This window comes from Anolis sagrei, chromosome 8, assembly GCF_037176765.1.
Source record: "Anolis sagrei isolate rAnoSag1 chromosome 8, rAnoSag1.mat, whole genome shotgun sequence".
Lineage (NCBI taxonomy): Eukaryota > Metazoa > Chordata > Lepidosauria > Squamata > Dactyloidae > Anolis > Anolis sagrei.
The window spans coordinates 11,414,439-11,435,667 of record NC_090028.1 but is presented as its reverse complement, the minus strand read 5'-3'; the positions used below and the strand labels follow the sequence as shown (position 1 = coordinate 11,435,667).

General features: G+C 47.3%; 1 protein-coding gene across 1 annotated transcript in view; it reads left to right on the top strand.

The window, feature by feature from the left end:
• The first annotated feature begins 525 nt into the window (after nt 1-525).
• The window catches only part of CDYL2 (chromodomain Y like 2), a 140,259-nt gene continuing 119,555 nt past the window's right edge, over nt 526-21,229 (top strand). The window contains exon 1 of the mRNA XM_060788184.2: nt 526-764. Coding sequence (XP_060644167.2) covers nt 741-764 — 24 coding nt within the window. The 5' untranslated portion in view covers nt 526-740. The remainder of the gene's footprint in view (nt 765-21,229) is intronic.

The window sequence follows — 21,229 nt, the reverse complement described above, 5'->3', positions numbered from 1 at the left end:
CACACCTGCCTCAACCAGAAAAAGAGTTCTTTCTCCAACCTCAGACATTCCACAGATATATAAACCCAATTTTCATAGTTTCAATGGCCTTGCAGCTTCAAAGGCTGGCTGCTTCCTGTCTGGAGGAATCTTTTGTTGGAAAGTTTTGGGAGGTGTTGGTTGGGAGGTGTTGCAAGGCCAATCACAGAGCTCACAACCTCTGAAGATGCCGGCCACAGATGCAGGCAAAATGTCAGGAGAGAATGCTTCTGGAACATGGCCAAACCGCCCGGAAAAACTCACAACAACCCACTTCTTTCATTTTGCAAAAGGGATGCGACTCAAGTCGGCTCCTCTTTTTTTTGCCTCCAGCGGGTGTGATGCAAAAACAAGACTCCTGAAGGCAGACCCAACCCAGAGGGAGTAAGGAAGGAAGAGAGAGGGAGAGAGGGAGAGAAAGAGAGAGAGAGAGAGAGAGAGAGATCCAGAGCCGGGTTCTAGAACGGCAGGCTGCTGTTTCTGCTGCCGCCTCTGGTTACGCACGCCAAGCCAAGCCAGCCCTTCGCCTCCGATTCTGCGCACACCGGCAGACCCAAAGCCTGTCATTTCTGCACAACACAGTTTTTGCTTTCCTCCTCCTCCTCTCACTCCAGTGGTGGGAAGGAAGGGGGGGGGCACACACACAGAGAGGGAGAGAGACGGAGAAACACTCGCAGGACGGCGAGGAGCAACGCCGGGGAGCTCCAGTCCCTGAGCCGAGCATGGCTTCGGGGGACCTTTACGAGGTAGGGGGGGCTTAGAGCTGGGGGGCAGGCACACAAGGGGGAGGGAAGAAGGCTCAGGGAGGGAGCCAGCCAGAGATCCACGGATAGCCGGGGCTGCTCTGAAGCCCCGGCTATCCGTGCCTCCTGGATCTCTGGCTGGCTCCCTCCCTGAGCCTCCTTCCCTTCCTTCCCTCCCCTATCCGCGGGGGTGTCCTCTTGCCCTTTCCTTCCTGGAGTTCCTGGAGGAAAAAGGGCCAAAGGGAGGAAGAGGAGGAGAGAGAGGCAGAGCCTGGCTGTTGCTGCCCGGGTTGGCAGCAGGGATGGAGCTCCTCTCTTCTTTCCTTCCCACTTCCTCCTCCTCTTCCTCCCTCCACTTTGGCCTTGCGGGGAGGGCGGGAGAGTTGGGTGTCCACCTTCAGCCACTCAAAGTCCACCCAAAGTGGAAGTCCTTGGGAGCAAGAGGACCTCCCAGGGAGCCTTCTCTCTCCATTGCCTCCTCCACCACCTTCCCATTCTAGAGCTTCTCAACCTTCCATTTCCTCCTTCCCATTCTAGAGCTTCCCAAACTTCTACCCCAAAGTGGAAGCCCTAGCAAAGAAGAGGACCTTCTCCTTCCATTGCTTTCTCCTTCCCATTCTAGAGCTTCCCAAGCTTCTACCCCAAAGTGGAAGCCCTAGCAAACAAGAGGACCTTCTCCTTCCATTGCTTTCTCCTCCTTCCCATTCTAGAGCTTCTCAGCCTTCCATATTCTCCCCTCCCTTCCCATTCTAGAGCTTCCCAAGCTTCTACCCCAAAGTGGAAGCCCTAGCACACAAGAGGCCATTTTCCTTCCATTGCTTTCTCCTTCCCATTCTAGAGCTTCTCAGACTTCCATATTCTCCTCTCCCTTCCCATTCTAGAGCTTCCCAAGCTTCTACCCCAAAGTGGAAGCCCTAGCAAACAAGAGGACCTTCTCCTTCCATTGCTTTCTCCTTCCCACTCTAGAGCTTCTCAGCCTTCCATATTCTCCTCTCCCTTCCCATTCTAGAGCTTCCCAAGCTTCCACCTGAAGGGTGGTCCAAACCAATGAGGGGAGAGAGGTTATTGGAAGATGGAAGCTTTGGTGGCCATAGATATGCATCTGGGAGATTGGTGGTGGAAGGAGTTCTGTTGGCCATAGATGAATACTGAGGGGTTTTGTGGTGGTAGTAGTAGTGGGAGGAGCATTTAAGGCCCACAGAGGCATGATGGAGTAGGAAAAGAATGGTGCAAGTTGACTCTTGAGGAGACATCTCTGAAGCAACAATGGCCTCTTGGATGGCAGTAGGGAAAGATGGGGCTGGATGCTCAAGAATGGTGAGAGTTGACTTGAGGAGAAGTCCCTGAGGCAATGATGGAGAAGATAGTCATGGTTGCCCAAGGATGGGGAGAGTTGGTGAGGAGAACCCATCTCTGAGGTGATGATGGGAATATGAAAAGATGGGGCTGGTTGCTCAAGAATGTTGAGAGTTTCCTCCTTCTCCAATTCCTTGCTCCCCTTTGGCCTTGCCGGGAGGGCGGGATTGTTGGGTGTCCACCTTCAGCCACCCAGAGGCCACCCAAAGTGGAAGCCTAGGGAGCAAGAGGAGCTCCCAGGGCGCCTTCTCTTTCCATTGCCTCCTCCTCCCCATTCTAGAGCTTCCCAACCTTCCATTTTCTCCTTCCCATTCTACAGCTTCCCACGCTTCTAGCCCAAAGTGGAAGCCCTAGCAAGCAAGAGGACCTTCTCCATCCATTGCTTCCTCCTCCTTCCCATTCTAGAGCTTCTCAACCTACCATTTCCCCCTCCTCCTTACCATTCTAGAACTTCCCAAGCTTCCACCTGAAGGGTGGTCCAAACCAATGAGGGGAGAGGGGTTATTTGAAGATGGAAGCTTTGGCGGTAATAGTTATGCATCTGGGGGACTGGTGGTGGTGGTGGATGGAATTTTGTTGGCCATAGATGAATGCTGGGGGTTGGTGGTGGTAATAGTAGTGGGAGGAGCATTTGAAGGCCACAGAGGTGTGGTGGAGTAGGAAAAGAATGATGAGTTGACTCTTGAGGAGATGTCTCTGAAGCAATGATGGCTTCTTGGATAGCAGTAGGAAAAGATGGGGCTGGTTGGTCTGGCTGGCTCCTCCCGAGCAAGAGGGCCTCCCAGGTTGCCTTCTCCTTCCATGGCCTCCTCCTTTTCCTTTCCATTCTAGACCTTACCAATCTTCCACCTGATGGGTGGTCCAAACCAATGAGGGGAGAGGGGTTATTGGAAGATGGAAGCTTAGGTGGCCATAGATATGCATCTGGAGGACGTGGTGGTGGTGGATGTAATTTTGTTGGCCATGTATGCAATTTTGTTGGGGGTTGTTGTTGTTGGTGGTGGTGGTAGTAGTGGGAGGAGCATTTGGAGGCCACAGAGCCATGGTGGAGTAGGAAAAGAATGGTGAGGAGATGTCTCTGAAGCAATGATGGCTTCTTGGATAGCAGTAGGAAAAGATGGGGATGGATGTTCAAGAATGGTGAGAGTTGATTCTTGAGGAGACATCTCTGAGGCGATGAGAACCTCTTAGATGGCAGTAGGAAAAGATGAGGCTGGATGCTCAAGAATGGTGAGAGATGACTCTTGAGGAGAAGTCCCTGAGGCAATGATGGAGAAGGTAGGCATGGTTGCTCAAGGATGGTGAGAGTTGACTGTTGTGGAGACATCTCTGAGGTGATGATGGCCTCTTTAAACAGAGGCTGGATGGCCATCTGTCAGAGGTGATTTCAATGCAATATTCCTGCTTCTTGGCAGGGGGTTGGACTGGATGACCCATGAGGTCTCTTCCAACTCTTTGATTCTATGATTCTTAGATGGAAGTAGGAAAAGATGGGGATGATTGCTCAAGGATGATGAGAGTTGGCTCTTGAGACATCTCTGAGGTGATGAAGACCTCTTGGATGGCAGTCAGAAAAGATGGGGCAGGTTGCTCTGGCTGCTTCCCCGAGCCTCCATCCTTCCTTATCTTTTTCATCCATAGGAGGTGTCCTCTTGCCCTTTCCTTCCTGGAGTTCCTGGAGGAAAAGAGGCCACAGGGAGGAAGAGGAGGAGAGAGAGGCAGAGCCCGCCTGTTGCTGCCCAGGTTTGCAGCAGAGATGGAACTCTTCTCTTCTTTCCTTCCCACTTCCTCCTCCTCTTCCTCCCTCCACTTTGGCCTTGCTGGGAGGGCGGGAGAGTTGTGTGCCCACCTTCAGCCACGCAAAGTCCGCCCAAAGTGGAAGTCCTAGGGAGCAAGAGGACCTCCCAGGGAACTTTCTCCTTCCGTTGCCACCTCGTCCTCCTCCTTCCCATTCTAGAGCTTCCCAACCTTCCATTTCCCACTCCTTCTTCCCATTCTAGAGCTTCCCGGTCTTCCACCTGAAGGGTGGTCAAAACCAATGAGGGGAGAGGGGTTATTTGAAGATGGAATCTCTGGTGTCCATAGGTATGCATCTGGGAGATTGGTGATGGTGGTGGAAGGAGTTTTGTTGGCCACAGATGAATGCTGGGGGCTTGGTAGTAGTAGAAGAAATGGGAGGAGCATTTGAGGGCCACATAGGTGTGGTGGAGTAGGAAAGAATAGAGCTGGATGCTCAAGAATGATGAGAGCTGACCCTTGAGGAGAAGTATCTAAGGCAACAATACCTATTGGTTTGTAGCAGGAAACGATGGGGTTGGTTGCTCAAGGATGATGAGAGTTTCCGCCTTCTCCTCTTCCTCCCTCCACTTTGGCCTTGCAAGGGGGGGGGGGGGAGAGAATTGGTGTCCACGTTCAGCTACCCAAAGTCCACTGAAAGTGGAAGTCCTAGGGAACAAGAGGACCTCCCAGGGCACCTTCTCCTTCCATTGCCTCCTCCTCCTTCCCAGTCTTTCACCTGGAGGGTGGTCCAACTAAACCCCCTCGATGGACTGTCACCTTGTCGTGGTGAGGGACAAACCAACCAAAGTCCCATGGCGATCAGCGAGTGGCGACGGGGGCAGTACTGTGAAATCTGGAAGCCCCTAGTCACAGACTGGCACATGGGCGGTGGGTACGGACTCAGTCGTTCTACCTCAAGGTCCGAGGCAGTTGAGTAGTTTGGCAGCTGTATCCACGACTGAGCAGCCCTTTTTAGGACCCACTCTGCTCACCCCACACGGGAAGGGGGCTAGAAAAGGTGCCCTAAACATAGTCTGCCTCTCTTATCCCTGACTGGACTGCCGCGTCCAGTGGGGTCACCATCCTGCGGCCAAAAAAGAAAAATGAACTTCGGTACGTGGAACGTACGGACACTGATGGAAAACAGTGACAGTGAACGCCCCGAACGCAGAACTGCCATCATCGCAAGGGAGCTGGGACGCTTCAACATCGACATAGCAGCCCTTCAGGAGACCCGGAGAGCAGGAGAGGGACAGCTGAAGGAAGAAAAAGGAGGCTACACCTTCTTCTGGAAGGCTTCGCTATAAGAAATTATCTGATGAAACATCTGACCGAAGCACCCACTGGCATCAACAAACGACTCTCCACCCTCCGAATTGATCTTGCCAAAAACCAACGGGCAACCATCACAAGTGCCTATGCACCAACACTAGACGCTGATGAAGACATCAAGGAGAAATTCTACTGTCAGCTGGACACCGTCCTATCGGGGATACCTAAAGAGGACAAAATCATTCTCCTGGGGGACTTCAATGCAAGAGTCGGGCGAGACTTCGACCTGTGGCCAGGCACCATAGGAAAAGACGGGGTTGGAAACAGCAACTCAAATGGCATCCTGCTTCTCACCAAATGTGCGGAGCACAACCTTGTCATCACCAACACGCTCTTCCGCCAGAAAAACAAGTTCAAGACATCATGGAAGCACCCCCGGTCAAAGCATTGGCACCTCTTAGACTATGTAATCACACATGCCAGAGACCGCCGTGACGTACTCCTCACAAGAGCCATGACAGGTGCTGACGACTGCTGGACTGACCACAGGCTAATTCGATCCTCGATGGCTATCAAGATCGCTCCCAAGCGCAGACTCCAAGGAAGGAAGACAAGGCGCAAAATGAACACCCAAGCCCTTCAGGAGCCCTCCAGGCGAGCCCATCTCCAAACAGCACTCAAGGACCATCTACCCACAGTACACCCCGAAAATGTTGAGGAACATTGGAACAAACTGAAGACCTCCATCATCCAAGCCTGCGAAGAAATTATTGGATACCAAGCCAAGAAACATCAAGACTGGTTTGACGAAAATGACATCGAGATCCAACAGCTAATCGACAAGAAAAGGAAAGCCTTCCAAACATGGCAGAGAGACATCAACTGTGCTGCTAAGAAAAAGATCTACGCCAGTGCAAAAGCTGAGGTCCAAAGAAGGACAAGAAAACTCAAGAACATCTGGTGGACAAAGAAGGCTGAAGAAATCCAACACCTGGCAGATACCCATAATGCTCAAGGATTTTTCAAAGCCACAAAGGTCATCTATGGGCCAAGAAACCATGGCATACAGCCTCTACGCTCATCAGACGGAACCAAACTCCTGAAGGACCAAAAGTCAATTGCACTACATTGGAAAGAACACTACCAAAGCCTCCTAAACCGCAGCTCCAGTGTGGCCGAAGAAGTCCTCTCACAAATCCCACAACAACAAACCAGGGATGAGCTTGCAGCACTGCCTAGTTTGGAAGAAGTCAGCAATGCCATCAGCCAACAAAAGAACAACAAAGCCAGCAGACCGGATGGGATCCCTGCTGAAATCTTTAAAGAGGGAGGACCTGCGCTGACACACTAACTCCACCAGCTCATAGAAAAAGTGTGGGTGACCGAGAAAATCCCAGCAGACTTCAAGGATGCCACCATCATCACCCTCTTCAAAAAAGGGGAAAGAACAGACTGCGGAAACTATCGAGGTATCTCCCTTCTAACCTCTGCTGGAAAAATCCTCGCAAGAATCCTTGCAAACCGCCTTCTGCCCCTCTCAGAAGACACCCTCCCAGAATCCCAGAACGGCTTCCGCCTCTCCAGAGGAACCGTGGACATGATCTTCACTGCACGACAGCTCCAAGAAAAATGCAGAGAACAAAATCAACCTCTGTACATGGCATTCATCGACCTTGCAAAGGCATTCGACACAGTGAATCGCAGCGCTCTCTGGACCATCCTCCAAAAAATCGGGTGCCCAAGCAAATTTGTGAACATCCTGCGGCTCCTCCACGATGACATGATGGCAACAGTCTTGGACAGCAATGGCTCCCAAAGTGACCCATTTAAGGTGGAATCGGGTGTCAAACAGGGATGTGTTATTGCCCCAACTTTATTCTCCATCTTCATCGCCATGATACTTCACCTTGTTGATGGGAAGCTTCCCACCGGAGTGGAAATCATCTATCGGACAGACGGCAAGCTATTTAACCTCAGCAGACTGAAAGCCAAAACCAAGGTCACAACAACATCTGTTATAGAACTCCAGTATGCTGATGACAATGTCGTCTGTGCGCATACAGAAGAAGATCTACAAGCCACTCTCAACACCTTTGCAGAAGCATACACAAAGCATGGCCTGTCACTGAACATCGAGAAAACCAAAGTGCTGTTCCAGCAGTCACCAGCCGTCCCCTCTCCAATGCCAGAGATACAGCTTAATGGTGTAACATTAGAAAATGTCGACCATTTCCGCTACATTGGCAGCCACCTCTCCACCAAAGTCAACATCGACGCCGAAATACAACACTGCCTGAGCTCTGCAAGTGCAGCATTTTCCCGAATGAAGCAGAGAGTGTTTGAGGACCGGGACATCCGTAGGGATACTAAGGTGCTTGTCTATAAAGCTATTGTCCTCCCAACCCTGCTATATGCCTGTGAGACGTGGACTGTCTACAGACGTCACATGCAGCTCCTGGAACGATTCAGTTTTATTGGTCTGAGGAACCAAAGGTGTGAATGTGTTATAGGTAAGGTGTGTTTGCCCTTGGTTCTTCTATTGCTTCTTCACTGGCTGACTGGACTTCAAAGAGGTTTCTATTATTGACTTGACTTAGTTCTGAGAAGATCGACAGACTGAGGCATACACCAGTTAAAAGTGAACTAGAAAAGGTTTATTGAACTTTAAATAAGTATCAACTCATAGAATGAGTGGTACAGAAACTTGATTCAGCTGTAGAGACTTAGTTGGGTTAAACAGTTAGTTCTACTGACAGTAAAGCTTTTAAAACTGTGAGTTTCCTTAAACAAACTGCTCTATTCTTAGAAACAGTATCACTTAGAGAACAGACTCCTATCTGTCTCACACACAGGGCAATAAGCTCTCTTATACTTTCCTGACAGCCTCTTTCCCTCTCTCAACCAACTCCTCCCCTAATTGCTCTGACCAATCAGGAGTCGGCTTGACTCCTCCTCCTGCTTCTGCCTGTCTTTCAAGATGACAGCCACTGACTTTCAGGCTTCGGCCTGGACGCCTTAAAGGTAGATTTCACTACATGGTCCAATCCAATGGGGAAGGGAAAGAGAGGGTATTTGAAGATGGAGGCAACTTTGTTAGCCATAGATAAGCATCTGGTTGGTGGTGGAAGGGGTTTTGTTGGCCACAGATGAATGCTGGGGGGTTGGTGGTGGTAGTAGAAATGGGAGGAGCACTTGAGGGGCACAGAGGCGTGGTGGAGTAGAAAAAGATAAGGCTGGTTGCTCAAGGATGATGAGAAATTACTCTTGACGAGATACCTCTGAGACAATGATGGCCTCTTGGATGGGAGTAGGAGAAATTAGGGATGGTTGCTCAAGAATGGGGAGAGTTGACTCTTGAGGAGACGTCTCTGAGGTGATGAGAACCACTTGAATGGCAGCAGGAAAAGATATAGGACTTCCGGTGTGGATCCATGGCGGCAAGACGGAGGTTTTGAGAGCTCCTCAAGCCTCAGCTTTTTGGCATGACTAGGTGAGCCATATGCTCCCCACTACCCAGCGGATGGAGACTGGGGAGGGCGCAAACCCGTAGGGGTGTCAGCCGATGGTCTAGATTCCCCTCTCCCCGCAGGGCAGTGGGTCGCCGAAACTGCGAGCTGGCCTGCTGAACAAGCAGGCTCCGGCACTTTGGCATCATCCACATTTTAATATTGAGGAAACGTCTCTGAGGCGATGATAAAAACGATAGGGCTGGTTGCTCAAGAATGTTGTGAATTGACTCTTGAGGAAAGGCTAGTGCTTTTTGCGTAAAAAGGGTCAATTTTAAAATATAGTTTTTATCTGAACCCTGTAGGAGGATGTGCAATTTCTCCTTATTCTCTAAATGAATATGATTCTCCAGCAGAGGCTCTAGGTAGTAAGACCGGATCCTGTTGTAGTAGGGACATTTTAAGAAAAAATGTTCTCCACTTCTGCATCTACCTCATGGCACCCACAGGTTCTCCTCGTGTAGGGAATATTCTGATGTCGTCCCAAGTTGGACTTAATGTCAAGCTGCTCAAATCTAGCCCGGGTAAAATGTTTTCTAATATATAGTGGGAGTATAAAAGAGGTAAGGTTCCATGCCCACGTTACATTTAAATTTGGCCAGGTATGGAGTGGCTCTAGCTTGCGCTATGATCATTAGATCATTTTGTGCAGCAATGTCAAGGTCTCTTTGATATACAATTGAGCATACGTTTGGCCCAAAATTTATTAACTCGTGGGGGGCAAAACCTAACCTACTGACTGTGTGACCAAATCTGCTAAGCCAAGATGACCACTCTTTGTAGTTTTCTTGTTCAAGAAGGCATATGGCTGGGAGTCTGTGTGGTTGCATTTGTCTTATTTTGTACCACCAATTGATCTGCCTCTTCGGGATTACGGTGGAAATTGGGGGTACTCCCATCTCTGCTCTCACTGCAGCTGACAGGGATGATCTCTCCACACCTAAGCCAATTTTCAGGTGGCACAGTTGGAATCTTTCTACCAAAAAAAGGGTCTTGCTCACCCCATATTTCATCTCCATACAAAGCGATGGGGAACACCTTTGCCTTAAGAACCTTCAGAAAGGGGTGCAAGGAACCTGGGTAATTGTGGTTGCATAATTTATGAATTGCCTGCGCAGCACTGTGCATCACGGAGACCTGGCTGGATGAAGCTGGAGGCGTAAATCTTACCCAGCTTTGTCCTCCAGGCTTCTCCGTACAGCACCAACCGAGATCCGGAGGACGGGGAGGCGGGGTCGCAGTGGTCTATAGAGATTCCATCCATCTGACCAGGAGTCCCATCCCGCAGACCACAAATTTTGAATGCGTCCACCTGAGGGTGGGTGACCGGGACAGAATAGGGATTCTGCTAGTGTACCGTCCACCTCGCTGCACTACAGTCTCCCTACCTGAGCTAGCGGGGGTAGTCTCGAGCCTGGCGTTGGAGTCCCAACGGCTTCTTGTGCTGGGGGACTTCAATATCCATGCCGAGGCGACCCTCACAGGAGCGGCTCAGGACTTCATGTCTGCCATGGCAACCATGGGGCTGTCCCAACAAATATCTGGCCCCACCCACTGCGCTGGACATACATTGGACTTTGTTTTCTGCCAGGGATGGGAGCAGGGTGGCGGGGTGGAGAAGTTGTCCATCTCTCCGTTGCCATGGACCGACCACTTCCTGATCAGATTTAGGCTCACTGCGCCCCCTAACCTCCGCAAAGGTGGAGGACCCATTAAGATGGTCCGCCCCAGGAGGCTTATGGATCCGAATGGATTCCTGACGGCTCTTGGGGATTTTCCCGCCACCTCGGTAGGTGACCATGTCGAGGCCTTGGTCGCTCTCTGGAATGGGGAGATGACCAGGGCAATTGACATGATCGCTCCGGAACGTCCCCTCTCAAGTAGCCGAGCTAAACCAGCTCCTTGGTTTACTGAGGAGCTGGCAGTGATGAAGCGAAGGAAGAGGGAACTAGAGAGCGTGTGGCGCTCGGACCCAAGCGAGTCAAACCGAGCACGGTTTGTGTCCTTTCTTAGGGCATATGCCGCGGCAATAAAAGCCACAAAGAAAACTTTCTTTGCGGCCACTATTGCGTCTGCAAAAAACTGTCCGGCGGAGTTGTTTCGGATTGTCAGAGGTCTTTTAACTCCCGCCACCTCAGGCGGGAGCCCTGACAATTCGGTCACGCGCTGTGAAGCATTTGCTCGGTTCTTTGCAGACAAAGTCGCTTTGATCCGTTCTGGGCTGGACACCATGTTAAATGCAGTCTCTGAGGATGTGACACGAGCACCTGCTTGTCCTATTTTGATGGATTCTTTTCAGTTTGTGAAGCCTGAGGATGTGGACAAGATACTTGGAGGAATGAGGTCCACCACGTCCATTCTAGATGATAGTTGATTCTTGAAAGAGATGTCCCTGGGGTGATTGCCTCTTGGATGGGAGTAGATAAAGGGTTCCCAAACTTCAACCCGAAGGGTGATCCAAGCCAATGCTGGGAGAGGGGTGTATTTGAAGATGGAAGGAGCTTTGGTGGCCATATACTTCTGGGTGATTGGTGATGGTGAGGGAATGGCCACAGTTATGTATGGGGGATTGTTGCTGGCAGGAAACGTTTTGTTGGCTAGTTATGGAAACTGGGGAACTGATGATAGTAGTAGTACTAGGAGGACTTTTGGGGGCCATAGAGGCATGCTGGAGTAGGAGAAGGTGGGGCTCAAGGATGGTTAGAGTTGACTCTTGGAGATGTCTCTGAGGCAATGAGGGCCTCTTGGATTGGACTAGTTCAGAGTTGGTTAGATGTGGAATTTTGTAGGCAGAAAACAAGTTGGTGCATTGGTTTCCCAAGATGACAGCCTTTTGGATTGGAGTAGGAAAAGATGGGGCTGGTTGCTCAAGGATGGTGAGAATTGATTTTTAAGGAAAGGTTTCTGAGGTGATGGTGGCTTCTTGGATTGGAGTAGGAAAAGATTGGAATGGTTGCTCAAGGATGGTGAGAGTTGACACTTGAGGAGATGTCTCTGAAACTATTATGGTCTCTCTTGGATTGGACTAGTTCGGAGTTGGCTAAATGTAGATCTTTGCAGGTGGAAAGCACGTTGGCACATTGTTTTTCCATATCTGCATGTCATTTCTGTAACAGCACTGCAGAAGAGGCCACTACTTTGGGTGCCCATGGATGACTTCCGATTTTTCTGTCAATATTTCCAGTATTGACCCAATATGGTGCATCTACGCCATAGAATGGATACAGTTTGATGCCACTTTGACCACTCTGGCTCAATACTTTGGAATCATGGTGGTTGTAGTTTTACGAAACTTTCTCTGCCAAAAAGGGCTGGTGCCTTATCAAACTTGCATAGCATTGAGACGAGACAGTTAAAGTGGTGTTAAACAGCATCCGTTGTGCCATGTAGATTCAGCCTAGATCTGTCTTCAGATCTAGGGTGCCTTTGAGAGGCAATATAGGAAGTGGCCCAGTAACTTCTCTGAGATATGAGGTACTGAACTGTCAAATCCATAGATTGACAGTAGATCTGGGCAGACATGTTTAGATCCTCCTACGTACTAGGATTGAACAGAGATGGATATACTTTGCAACTAAGCCTTGCCTCTTGCCAATGAACAAGCCTTCTCCAGCAACTAATCTACTCAGTCTGGATCTCATTAAGTTTACCAATGTCTTGAACAAAAGCAGCATCCATCATATGATTCTGCGATTCTATATCTTAATAAAGATTTTCTATCTCTTGGCTAACACTAACTCTGTGGTTACTCACAAGGTGTCTCTTTTTGCCCTGGAAGCACAGAAAATCTGGGGAAAACTAACCTCTGATATTGCAGTTGACTGTGCTGGGGATGCTTTTAACTAATAGTGGCTGTTTATGTAGTTTTAATAATGCTGTATCTTTTTGGTTTTACCTGGTTTTGATTATGTAGGTGTGAGTCCATACAGTATGTAGTATTTTAAAGGTGCATCTTGCCATTGATATATGTAGCGTTTTAATGATTTATAGGATTTTATTGTGTACTAGCTGTTCTCTGCCACGCTTTGTTGCGGCCCAGTCTGTTTGATAAGTAATGGTCATGCATTGGCCTGAGAGGTGTATTGTGTCCAAAATTTGGTGTCAATTCACCCAGTGGTTTTTGAGTTATATTAATCCCACAAACTAACATTACATTGTGGTGTTGTAGGTTTTTTTTTTTCCGGGCGATATGGCCATGGTCTAGAGGCATTCTCTCCTGATGTTTCGCCTGCATCTATGGCAAGCATCCTCAGAGGTAGTGAGGTCTGTTGGAACTAGGAAAAAGGGTTTATATATCTGTGGAATGACCAGGGTAGGACAAAGAACTCTTGTCTGCTGGAGTTAGGTGTGAATGTTTCAACTGACCACCTTGATTAGCATATAATGGCCTGACAGTGCCTGGAGCAAACTTTTGTTGAGAGGTGATTAGATGTCCTTGTTTGTTTCCTCTCTGTTGTTGTGCTGTTGTAGTTTTAGAGTTTTTTGGTACTGGTAGCCAGATTTTGTTCATTTTCATGGTTTCCTCCTTTCTGTTGAAATTGTCCACATGCTTGTGGATTTCAATGGCTTCTCTGTGTAATCTGACATGGTGGTTGTGAGAGTGGTCCAGCATTTCTGTGTTCTCAAATAAAATGCTGTGTCCAGGTTGGTTCATCAGGTGCTCTGCTATGGCTGACTTCTCTGGTTGAAGTAGTCTGCAGTGCCTTTCATGTTCCTTGATTTGTGTTTGGGAAATGCTGCTGCGTTTGGTGGTCCCTATGTAGACTTGTCCACAGCTGCATGGAATACAGTAGACTCCTGCAGAAGCGAGAGGATCCTTCTTGTCCTTTGCTGAACGAAGCATTTGTTGGATTTTCTTGGTGGGTCTGTAGATAGTTTAATAACTATATAATTTCTATATAATATATATAATAGTAGATATCTATATAATAGTCCTGCAGAAGGATGACTGAAAATTCAGTGTGGTCCAGGTGTTGGATTCACACATGGAGTGACACAGACCTCATGTTTGAGGGCATTTTCAGAGATTACAAAGAAGCAACAGATGTTCCATAATGCAATGGCTTTCTAAATGTTGATTAGTACAGAATCACCTAGAAAATTTCCTTTTTTCCCAATCATGTTCGCATCCCCATAATGATTTTTTCAGTCAATTAACAGGCTTGTTTGTAGCTAATTAATTGATTAATTAACTGGTTTGGGTTGCTGTTGAAACCTTAATGGTGATTAATCTAAGTTGTAAGTTTGAGACATGTTTTTCTAGAAGACATATACAGTATTATTCATGTGTTTATTATAATAGGCACAAATGGTATACTTTCAAGGTATGTTGTGATAGCTGCAATGTTTCTAGTCTACAAAACAAACAAATGATAGTTTCTTTGAAAAATAATTTCATAGAATCATGGAATCATAGAATCAAAGAGTTGGAAGAAAGCTCATGGGCCATCCAGTCCAACTCCATTCTGCCAAGAAGCAGGAATATTGCATTCCAATCACCCCTGACAGAAGGCCATCCAGCCTCTGTTTAAAAGCTTCCAAAGAAGGAGCCTTCACCATACTCCAGGGCAGAGAGTTCCACTGCTGAACAGCTCTCACAGTCAGGAAGTTCTTCCTCATGTTCTTGTAGTTTGAAGCCATTGTTCCATTGTGTCCTAGTCTCTAGGAAAGCAGAAAACAAGTTTGCTCCCTTCTCCCTATGACTTCCCCTCACATATTTATACATGGCTATCATATCTCCTCTCAGCCTTCTCTTCTTCAAACTAAACATGCCCAGCTCCTTAAGCTGCTCCTCATAGGGCTTGTTCTCCAGACCCTTGATCATTTTAGTCGCCCTCCTCTGGACACATTCCAGCTTTGTTGCTAAAGTGACAAAATATTAGAGAAGATGACTCCAATCCATCTATATACACAGAAGATCCAGCCAATGGGATCAAAGAACCATGAGCAGAAACTGTTATGTGGTTGATGATGGGAAATCCCAACCAGGTTTAGGTGTAATTTATTGGATTATAACTATTGATTATAACAGTGTTTGAACCCCCAAATAATTGTGAATCAAAGCTCTTCACACAAATGAATTAAATCTATATATACATACACGCATATATACATACACACACATACTATCTTGGGTACCCATTGTGGTTCAGGTTATTTTAAAAAATCATTTTTTAATTGTACAAAATTCACTACAACTCCCTGAAGGGAAGATCAGTTTCCCCCTGAATCCCCCCAGTAATCAATTTCGGCATACCAGGTATGTGTACCAAGTTTGGTCCAGATCCATCGATATTTGGGTTTACAGTGCTCTCTGGATATAAGTGAACTACAACTTCCCTGAATCAAGGTGAATTTTCCCCAAAGACCTCCAGTATTTTTTGTTGGTCGTGGGGGCCCTGTGTGCCAAGTTAGGTCCAGTTCCATCTTTGATAGAGTTCAGAGTGCTTATTGATTGCAGGTGAACTATAAATCCCAGTGCCTACAACTCCAAAATGTCCAGGCCAATTCCCCTCAAAACCCACCAGTATTCAAATTTGGGCACACTGGGTATGCATGCCAAGTTTGTTCCAGATCCATCATTGTTTGGGTTCATAGTGCTTTCTGGATGTAGGTAAACTACAACTCCTATAAATGCCTCCAAATACCTTCAGTTATGCCTGGGTGATCCAGATCGTTAATTTCTTTATTCGTTATTTATTCGTTATTATTTCATAATTAGAAGCGATATTGATGCGTTTTAGCAACCCGGAAGTGTTTTGCCCATATCGAAGCCGCGTCCGCCATCTTTAAAACGACTTCCGCCAGTTTTGTTAGTGATGTCACAGGGGCTGGGATGCTGGGAATGATGGGCTTCCAGCCAATGAGGAGAAGCCAGGTATTGGGGCGTGGTTTCTGAAGGGCAGCCATTGGCCTTTAAAAGCAGCTGCGCGTGCCTCGTGGTCCCATTTCTGTTGGGGAAGCGACGAGGAAAGGAGGGCTTCAGGCTGCTGTGGCTTTTGGGTCCAGGGTACTGGGTGCTTGGGAGCAGGGAGGTGCCTGCCTTGCTGTGGCTGTGCCTGCCTGTGGGTGCCACAGGCGAAGACAGAGACCAGAGGGTTGGGAGGAGAAGCCCTGGTTTTATATCAGGCTTTGGTTCCTGAAAGGAGAAATATTTTTCCTTTTTTTGTAATTATTTAATTTTTTAAATTTTAATTTTTTAATTTTAATTTTTTTAATTCTTTTCTTTTTAAATTTTTTTTCTTGGGGGAAAAAAACAAGGTAGCATTGTTAGCTATTTGTAAAAGAAGTATAAATGCAACTTTAAAGATAAAAAAGTCCCATTTATAATTCAAACCCCATTTTTTTTCTTTTTCTTTTATTAATTTTTAATTTTTTTCTTCCTTGGCGAAAGAAAAGAACCCAAGTACTTGGGCTTTTTGGGTGTGCAGCTTTCACTGTGTGTTACACTGGTGTCTGTGCTGTTCAATCCATTATTCTCTGCCATCCTTTTGCCAAGGGGACTTCTCCCAGACTGTATCACCACTGTGCTTTGTAATCTGCTTCCTCTAAGCAGGACCATTTGCTGTCTCCCCGCAACTTTGGCCAAGTGGTCAAACCCTTTCTGAATCACCACATTTGCTGTCTCGTGGCAACTTTGGCCAAGTGGTCAAACCATTACTGTATCACCACTGTGCTTTGTAATCTGCTTCCACAAAGCAGGAACATTTGCTGTCTCCTGGCCACTTTGGCCAAGTGGTCAAACCATTACTGTATTTTTGATGCTTCTTAATTAATGTTCTGTACTATATTTTATTTAATTTCTGTATTTATTTTATTTCATTTTTATTAATGTAATGTATGTATTTTATTACATTTATTTATGTAATGTATGCATTTTATTACATTTTATTTTATTACTTTTATTTTTAACTAGCTTGGGGACCCGGCGCTGCCCGGGTTATAAGAGAAAGTGGGTAATGGCGGTTCTGTATGCCAAGTTTGGTCTTGATTGGTCATTAGAAGAGGGTTGTAGCAATCTTCGGAAGGGAGTGGAGGTACTTGAAGTCCCATCATCCATTGTCTGTTCTCCCCCAACCCTCACCAGAATGTTGAGTTGGCCATGGGGGTTCTGTGTGCCAAGTTTGGTCTTTATCAGTCATTGGATGAGGGTCTCAGTAGTTTCACTAAGTGAATGAAGGAACTGCAAGTCCCATCATCCATGGTGCATCATCCTCCAAACCACACCAGGATATAGAGTGCATCATGGAGACCCGGTGTGCCAAGTTTGCTCCTTATTGGAAATTGGATGATGGTTGCAGTGGTCTCAGGAATTGAGCGAAGATACTGCAAGTCCCATAATCCATGCTCGATCCACAGTCAAACCACACCATGGCGTAAAGTGGGTCATGAGAGGTCTATGTGCCAAGTTTGGTGTTGTTCAGTCATTGTTGAGGGTCGCAGCAGTCTCGGAAACCGAGTAGGGGTACTTCAAGTCCCATCATCCATGGTATGCCCTACTCCAAACCGCAGTAGGATGTAGAGTGGGTCATGGGGGCTCTGTGTGCCAAGTTTGGTTTTGTTCGGACATTAGATGCGGGTTGCAGCAGTCTTGGGAAGAGAGTGGAGGTACTTGAAGTCCTATCATCCATTGTCTGTCCTCCTCGAAAGTACACCAGGATGTAGAGAAGGTCATGGGGACTCTCTGTGCCAAGTTTGATCTTCATCAGTCATTGGCAAGGGTCTCAGTGGTCTCAGGAAGTGAGTGAAGTGACTGCAAGTCCATTGTCAAATTCTTCCAAACCGCACCAGGATGTAGAGTGGGTTATGCGGGCTCTCTGTGTAAATTGTGGTCCTGATCCATCATTGTTGGCAGTTATAATGGTTTTAGGAAGGGAGTGCAGGTATTGCAAGTCCCATCGTCCATGGTGCATCCTCCTTCAAGCCGCACCAGGATGTAGAGTGGGTCATGGAGACTCAGTGTGCCAAGTTTGGTCTTTATCGGTAATTGGATGAGGGTTGCAGTGGTCTCAAGAATTGAGCAAAGGTATTGCAAGTCCCATCATCCATGGTTCATCCTCCTCCAAACTGCAGTAGGATGTCGGGTGGGTCATGGGGGCTTTGTGTGCCAAATCTGGTCAGTATTGGTAATTGTCTGACCCAGCCCCCTCTGGCCTTTTCCTTTCCTCTCTTTGCCATCTCGGAATCTTGGAATTGAGGCTGGCCAATCAGAGACCATATGCAAATTTCCTTCTCATGTCCTCGTTTCTGCCATGAACTCTTTTCTCCACCAGGGGCTCCTATTGAAGCTGGCCAATCAGAGACCATATGCAAATAGCACCACTGCGGCAGCCAATCAGAATGTTGGAACTTTCAGGCTGGCCAATCAAAATGCTGGCACATACTCCTCCCGTCGCACCGCCACACTTTTGCCCTCCGCATACAAACTTTCACCTTTATTATATGTATAGATGTACTGTTTTTAATTTATAAATAAATTAATTATTTTTATTGATTTGAAATTTAATAATTTAATTGTTTTTCGAAGTGCAATTTTTAGTTATTTTTTCTTTATTTTATTTTATTTTATTTCTGTATTTTATATTATTTTATTATTAATTTATATATTTTATTACATTTTATTTTATTATCTTACTACTTATTTTATTATTTTATTATTTTATTTCATTATTTTATTATTTATTTTATTATTTTATTGAATAAATTAATTAATTTTAATTGATTTTAATTTGTATTTTTAATTACTTAATGTATTTTAATGTCATCCTGATTTTTTTTATTTGGTTTTGGTTAATTGAAAGTTTTATCACCAAGAGTCAACCACAGAGGGAGTGGGAAGCTTCAGAAGTTCCCCCTGTCCCATTTGGAGGTGCTTTTCGCGCATTGCGCAATCGCGTCCGCCATTAACGAATCAATTCGTAATTAACAAAATTTAGTAAATTTCGAAATTTTGAAATCGGAAAATTCGGAAGTCCTATAAAAATCGAAACGCCAGCGCCCCCTAGAAACGAAACGAGTTTAGAACCATTTTTTTCCTTGATCACCCAAGCCTACTTCCAGTATATTTTGTTGGTCATGGGGGTTCTGTGTGCCAAGTTAGTGCCAGGTCCATTGTTGGTGTTCAGAGTGCTCTTAGATTGCAGGTGAACTATAAATCCCAGTACCTACAACTCCTATAAATTATGGTGAATTCTCCCCTAACCTCTCTAGTATGTTCAATTGCTGGTCAATTCCTCTGTTTCCTGTGTGCCATAAGAAAGAATAGGAAAAGTTTAAGGGAGAGGCAGTGGGCGGGGTCATGCAAATTCCACCCCAATGGAGAGAGTAAGAAAAACTGGGATGTCTGGAGGAAACACAGATCAAGGATAAAATTGTCCCATATGAAAGCCTTCACTTGGGTGGTGGGCAGTATAGTGTTTGTGGAGGACATTGGCAGGGCTCTTGGACATGTTCATGGCACTCACTATAACCTGCAATCTCATTGGAGGGAGGGCCTTTGGTGGCTTCTCAAGGGTGGACATCATTTATTTATTTATTTATTTACTGTCCTTGTATACCGCCGTTTCTCAGCCTAACTGGCGACTCAACGCGGTTTACAACAAAATATACAGTGCACAGTATACAATTAAAACCATAAAAACATAATACACAATATTACACGTAAATCACAATCCAATACATCTCCTAACTAAAATCCTGGTCCAATTTCATCATCCATATTACCAATCCGTAATCAACACATTCATTGCACCGAATTAACCAAATGCCTGCTTGAACATCCAAGTTTTTAGTCTTCTTCGGAATACCATCAGCGAGGAGGCTGATCTTACCTCCATGGGAAGGGCGTTCCAGAGCCGAGGGGCCACCACAGAAAAGGCCCTGTCTCTCGTCCCTGCCAGCCGCACCTGTGAAGCAGGCGGGATAGAGAGCAATGCCTCCCCAGAAGATCTTAGGGTCCTGGTGGGCTGATAGGCTGAGATATGTTCGGATAGGTAGGTTGGGCCAGAACCGTTTAGGGCTTTAAAGGCCAACGCCAGCACTTTGAATTGAGCCCGGTAGCAAATTGGCAGCCAGTGGAGCTGGTGCAGCAGAGGAGTTGTGTGCTCCCTGCGCTCCGCTCCAGTTAGTATCATGGCTGCCGACCGTTGGACTAATTGGAGCTTCCGAGCCGTCTTCAAAGGCAACCCCACGTAGAGAGCGTTGCAGTAATCTAAACGGGATGTAACCAGAGCGTGGACTACCATGGCCAAGTCAGACTTCCCAAGGTACGGGCGCAGTTGGCGCACGAGTTTTAACTGTGCGAATGCTCCCCTGGTCACCGCCGAAACCTGGGGATCCAGGCTCAGCGATGAGTCCAGGATCACACCCAAACTGCGAACCTGCGTCTTCAGGGGGAGTGCGACCCCATCCAACACAGGCTGTAACCCTATACCCTGTTCAGCCTTGCGACTGACCAGGAGTACCTCTGTCTTGTCTGGATTCAATTTCAATTTGTTCGCCCTCATCCAGACCGTCACAGTGGCCAAGCACCGGTTCAGGACCTCGACAGCCTCCTTAGTGACAGGTGGAAAGGAGTGACAGAGTTGGACATCATCTGCGTACAAATGACATCGCACCCCGAAACTCCGGATGATCTCACCCAGCGGCTTCATGTAGATGTTGAACAACATGGGAGACAATATTGAACCCTGAGGAACCCCACAAGACAAAGGTTGTGGGGTTGAGCAGGAGTCTCCCAGTAACACCTTCTGAGACCGACCCTCGAGGAATGAGCGGAGCCACTGTAGAACAGTTCCTCCAAGACCCATTCCCGCGAGGCGTCCCAGAAGGATACCGTGGTCGACGGTATCGAAGGCTGCTGAGAGGTCCAGCAGCACCAACAGGGACACACTCCCCCTGTCGAGCTCCCGGCGCAGATCATCGACTAAGGCGACCAAGGCTGTCTTGGTACCATGCCCCGGCCTAAAGCCAGACTGTGCCGGGTCCAGATAATCCGTGTCTACCAAGAATGCCTGGAGTTGTGAGGCCACCACACGTTCCAGGACTTTGCCCAAGAAGGGGAGATTGGAAACAGGCCGATAGTTGACGAATTGAGTGGGGTCCAGTGATGGTTTTTTCAACAGCGGTTTTATCACAGCTTGCTTTAAGCTGGCTGGAAATATGCCTTCCCGAAGGGAGGCATTAACCACCACCTTCACCCACTCGGCCAATCCCCCTCTGGCCTCCTTCAGAAGCCAGGATGGGCAGGGGTCTAGGATGCATGTGGTAGCTCTCATTCCTCCAAGCACCTTGTCCACATCCTCGGATTGAACCAATTGAAATGAATCCATCAAAACCGGACAAGCAGATGCTCGTGTTACATCCTCAGAGACTGCCGTTAATATGGTATCCAGACCAGAGCTGATCAAAGCGACTTTGTCTGCAAAGAACTGAGCAAAGACTTCACAGCGAGCTGCCGAGTCATCAGGGCACCCATCCTGCATGGTGGGTTTTAACAGGCCTCTGACAACTCGGAACAGTTCAGCCGGACGGTTCTTTGCAGACGCAATAGTGGCC